Here is a 5488-nt window from a genome sequence, read left to right on the forward strand (position 1 = left end):
ATATATCTCAAAATGTGTTTTCTACAAAATTCAACAGGTCACACTAGAATATGCCATAATTGAATGCATGAGATGATTTTGTGTTGGCGTGTGACTTTTGGCAATAATAACATCCTAGTATCCCGTCCCTAAGGTGCAAGGAGCCACAAAATATACATCTTCTACAGAACCTGCATTTTACTAAAAAAGCATCACATGATTACGGTATTAATAAGAAAACAATCCTTACACACCCTAGCCCACTTTGATGAACGAGGTCATGGGGAGGGTGGCGGGACCGTAGGAGACATGTCGATGTATAATCGTACACACATGTTGAAATCTCTGTAGTTTAGAGTGGCTCGAGATTGAACCATTGGTTGAATGCCTAGTTCATCATGGACTAAACCGTGCATTTAATGCACTCGCATCTCATTAAAGCGCCTTAAATTTTAAGCATCCTGATATTATAGTCGATAGCATGATCTTTATCGTGACTTCGTTAATCTTGACGCTTTACGAGCCTAATATTCAGTAGATGAGTGTTGGCCTATGTGCATCTATGTTATGTTGTACTTACAATATTAAAAAATAGTTTAGGGTACTTAATTTGTCCAAGTTTATTAATCATCCTTATATTTTGGATCAAACTTTGACCATGAATTTGACTAAATATAAGTATAGTTATTCCGCCATAAAACTAACTAGCTAATTGCCCATTTGTTGCAAACAGGGGCATACATATTCTAATGGTTCAACATCAATCGTGTCCGACATATACAATACATCCATCATATTCTAGTTTTTTTTGTGGGAAATCATATTTTAGATTTTGGCAAAATTGATTTGAATTGAGTATGGGTACAAGAAGACATGTAAAATTTGATTTAGTTAAGGTTTTACCAAGATTTTATTCGATTTAATTGAGTTAATGCAGGACATGGTTTTAGTAAGATTTGATTGGTTTAATGCCGGGTTTTCATTAGGATAAGGTAAGAAAAATATCGATTTGGTTGGGACGAAACCACGTTTGGGGTGGGGATGGCAGCAAAGCCCTGCCTAGCCACGCGAGGGGCACGCGAGGGATAAAAAGGCAGAGCAGAGCACACGAATCCAAAACGCAGCGAGTGCAACCAACCAGCAGCAACAACAACCAGCGCCGCTGCCCCGCCTATAAACAGCAACCCAACAGTGCCCATCAGCCGCGGCGCGTTCGATTCGATTCGAGATCAAAATCCCGAACACCCGGCCAGAGCGAGAGCGAGCGAGAAGGTGGGCGTCGAGGCTGGCCGCCGCCGCGAGGATAGCGGCGCCCGTGCGCGCGATGATGGCCTGGTGGCGCAAGAAGGTCGTCTTCCCCGCGCGCCGCGCGCTCGCCGCCGTCTCCACCCGCGTCCGCTCCCGCAAGACAGGTACGCGCCACCGCCGCCGCCCCCTCGCCTTCACCGCCGTCCATTGGTCGATCCGTGGCCCTGGGCACGGCTACCACGCGGATCGGATGCGTCGTACTCCAGTGTCTGGCTGTTTGATCAGTTGAGTCAGTTGCTCTGAATTAGAGGTTTATGGTTGCCACACGCAGAGCGACACCTCCGACTTCAGTTTTGTCAGTTGAGTTCCCATGATCACTGCGGAATTCACTCGTGGTTTGTTTTACCACTCCACTCTGCGGGACAAAACAGCAGTATCTAGAATTCTAGGTAGGTGACACGCGCGTGGCTGAGGTTTATTCAGGTTAATCTGCAATTGCCTGGATGAACAGCGAATTTCATACTCAGCAGGACAGTGATAGATAGCCTAGCCATGCATATTATTTGCCTTGTTCATCTTTCCTCCCCGGATCCAAAACTTAAGAAACTTATCAGAGTTCGGTAGCGGTTAGGTGACGTTTCAGTCTGAATAATTAGTCAGTTTATACAGCCTCCGCAAGAAACCACTGAATCCTGCAGCTGTTTTCTACTACAGTAGAGTAGTAGTATAATAATTGGATCGAACTTACTTTAATCGGCAAATTCTTCGCCCCTACGGCATTGACCACACTCGTCAGTTTAATTTACACGGGTCAAAGACTAATCCATTTTGGAATGTGATACTTCTCCACTAAAATACAACTAGCTAGGCAGATCGGATTGGACTTTGCAGTTTGAGTCTAGAAGCCACGCCTCTGCGCTCCTCCCCTCACATATTCTAACACACGCGGGCCCCGGGGTGAAAAGTCTGGCGACCTCTTTCTCGGTTTCTGCTGCCGACCACGGCACCCATGCTGAAAATTTCTTTGGAATTTCAACGGGTTCAGTTAGGTATACTTCTCTTCGAAACAACAGGCAGACAAAAGAAAGATCCAACTCTGCACTTGCACGAGACTGAATGTTGTGCCAAGGAAGTCAACCTCCCCTGTCGGTACGCAACTGCACATACAAGGAACTTGGCAGCAGCCTGCAAGTGCGAGGAATGAAGTAGCAGCGCCGCACAGTGTGAGATCTCGTCGCCAGTACCTGGCGCTAGCCGCACTGTGCCGCCAGCCAGTACCGTCCATATTCAGTAGGCGCCGACAAGTGTCGTGGGCCTGCTCGTCTACTACGATGCGCCATCTGATATTTGCCGCACGGTTAATAATTACTGATGAATTATCTTTGCCACACACCTGCACAGATCTTCCTTGACACCGTGCAAATCTATCCATAGAGAGAAAAAGTAGTGGCAGTGCTGCTTGTCGTGTCCTCTTCTCTCTCGCAGCTTCCCTTGTCTGGTCTTGAGATCCTTGTCTTAGCAAGTGTGCATTGTCATTGCCCTCCAATAATTCAGTTCTTGCCGTCTGAACCGAGCTTTTGCGGCTGCGGCGGTGCGCAAGGGGAGCGGTCTGCCACTGCCAATGGTTCTCTTGCGGCCATCAGGATATGGCTTTCTATGACACTCGACCACACAATCATTGGGAGATAGTGTCGCCCATAAAACTTTAACCGCACCAACTTGTCTAGTAGAACTCGAGCTTATGGCCATGAACTTATGGCAGGATCGTCGTAGGACACTGTATCTTAGTACCGGTACTCGTAGGCGCAATGATCGTATGCACAAATCAAACCCAGGGCCCGAGAAGAACGCCGCAGACCACCGGAGCCGCCCATGGGCCATGGCTCCTACATCTTTTTTCTGTTGGAACAGTGCGATGATATCAGTTTTTTTGGAGATCGGGCTGATGATAGCCGGCCAATAGGCGATGTCAACCTTTACATTTTGTTTTGTATCTTTGTGGAGCTATCTCCTTTCCTTTTTGTCCCCAGCCGTCCGTTGCAGCAACATGGAGTCACGGTCACCATGGCACATTGGCATCCCATAAAAAAAAGCCACACGTCGCCGTGTCAGTGAACTTGCGGCGCTCCATCGGTCTCGCTTGGGGCTGGGAATAAAGGGCGTATATATTCATGTGTGTCATGCGCCTTTGTGGTAAAGTTTTAGGTAGTGGAGAAGGAGGCGAAGAAGCTTCGTGGTGAGAACCCGAGGTGGGGAATGTTCTTGGCTGAGGAAAAGGCACATGCGGTTTCTAGATAAGGATGCATGACGGAGTGCGTTTAGCCGTCGATTTCGCGGTAGAAGAATATCGAATGTCTCCCTTTACCCCGTTGGTCTCACTTTTTTTTTCCCTTCTTTTTGTTGGGGGTGAGGTGAGAATGAGATGCTACTTCATCTTTTACTTCCTCTTGTGGGAGTTTTTTCTTTGTCTAGACTAGATAGCTTCTGGTGTTTCTGTGTGGTGCCAGTAATGATATTTATGCGGTTGTGTTCTTTGGATCGCCCGCCCTTTTTATCCAGAAGAATAAAAGACACCCTTGACTCGGCAGCTTCGGTTGTATCGCCAGTGGTGGAAGTGGAAGCCCATTATTGTTTATGGCCCCAAGGTCTTATTAGTAGATACTATAGAACTTTAGTACACGGGCCTTGGTGGCTTTGCCATTTGTGCTAGGCCCATGACGCCAATTGCCAAGTTGTTCGACCTGCCAGGAAAGGAGGAATGGGCTTCCACTTAGGTGGGCCCAATCTACTTGCTAGTTCGCCGTTTGTGCAAGGAAAACGTGAAGTAGGAGATGTTCAAAAAAATAAAAATAAAAATAAAACCGGGGGTGGGGAGTAGCCAGTAGGAGATGATGACATCAAAAGGATTGAAGGCGTACTCCTGTTTGTTCTAGTTCTTTCAACCAAATATAATCTCTTTCTTTAGTTAATAAATTCACTCTGTTAACCGTTCAAAGAAAAAGTCACTCTGTTGCTAAAAATCATGAAATGAGTGGGGAAAAAAAAGGAGAAAGAGAACAAGTATACACAACAAGCCGAGGTGAGGTGTCATTATTCCCTTAAAAAAAGCTGAGGTGTCATTATTACCTTGAAAAAAGCTGAGGTGTCATTCCATTCGCACGAGTGGCAACGAGTGCCACATATCTTTCATCTCCCCACGAATTCCCAAGGTGTAGAAGAAGCCAGCATAGCATAGCTCCTGCTTTCCTCTCCACTAACAAAGTGTGGGGAGGAACCCATGACAGTGACAACAAAACCCTTATCTGAAACCAACCCGTGCGTTCGTGCGTGCAGGCGGTGGAGGCAGCATACTGAAGCTTCACGAGGACGTGCAGACCTGCGGATACAAGGACGTGCAGGTGATGTTCGAGATGCTGACGTCGGAGCTCGAGGACCCCAAGAGGCGCAAGCAACAGACGGCGGCCTCCTGGAGGCCGCCCTCGGCGTGGCCCGCCCGGTCGTCGTCGTCGATCGCGGCCGCGGCGCAGTAGAGACCCTGAGGACGACATGGAAGGAACAGGCAGCTCGGTTTGGTGGCACCGGTCCATAATAACAAGACGAGGAGGAGGGCCGATTTAGTAAGTAAGTAAGTACCCTGTGGTAATAGTGTTAATTAGTCAGTCTGGCGACTCAATGCCTGATGCCAGGTATCGATCAGTCCCCCTGCCCGTCGACTCTCCGGGAAGAAGAGCGAGGGTTTCAGTTTCCAGAGCGCGTCGCAAGCCTCTGAAAGTCTGAATGTTTTCTGTACATGTTGCATGTCGATTGCGCCGAATTCTCGCAAGCTCGGAGAAACGATGGAGCAAGAGGGGTTTACATTTCAATCAACCATATATAAATATCCGGTTTCTCTGTCGTTCATATGTCCTTTAATCAGTTGTCACCTGCTATTCAACAGTGATGTTAAGTCGGCCGAATTTCGGTATGTGCCTTACTCATTTCTTGGTGTTATTATCTGGTATGGCGAAATGAAGGGGGCCAATTAGCAACAAAAAATATGTTCAAGGCAATTTGTGGGGGAGAGTAATGGAGGAGCACGACGGGCGCAACTTGCAGGGTTTCTTTCATGGCAGAAGTTGACACTTAACAGAAAACCGGGCGAACCCCAACACGGGAAGCGACACGTTATGGGCCGTTAATTCCCTTGCGGAGAGGCGACCACTGCATTATCCATCGACGTCTCCTTTTTAATGGTGCCATTTTTATATACTACGAGCATCGT

The 5488-nt window shown here is 47.6% G+C and overlaps 1 protein-coding gene across 1 annotated transcript; it reads left to right on the top strand.

Moving 5' to 3' along the window:
* The first annotated feature begins 1094 nt into the window (after window positions 1–1094).
* LOC109748506 (uncharacterized) lies at window positions 1095–5122 on the top strand. The gene is made up of 2 exons (XM_020307531.4): window positions 1095–1391; window positions 4561–5122. Exons 1-2 carry the CDS (start codon window positions 1304–1306, stop codon window positions 4755–4757), a joined length of 285 nt encoding a protein of 94 aa, XP_020163120.1. The 5' UTR covers window positions 1095–1303; the 3' UTR covers window positions 4758–5122.
* Window positions 5123–5488: the final 366 nt, after the last annotated feature.

Source organism: Aegilops tauschii, chromosome 2 (genome assembly GCF_002575655.3).
Source record: "Aegilops tauschii subsp. strangulata cultivar AL8/78 chromosome 2, Aet v6.0, whole genome shotgun sequence".
In the NCBI taxonomy this organism is placed as follows: domain Eukaryota; kingdom Viridiplantae; phylum Streptophyta; class Magnoliopsida; order Poales; family Poaceae; genus Aegilops; species Aegilops tauschii.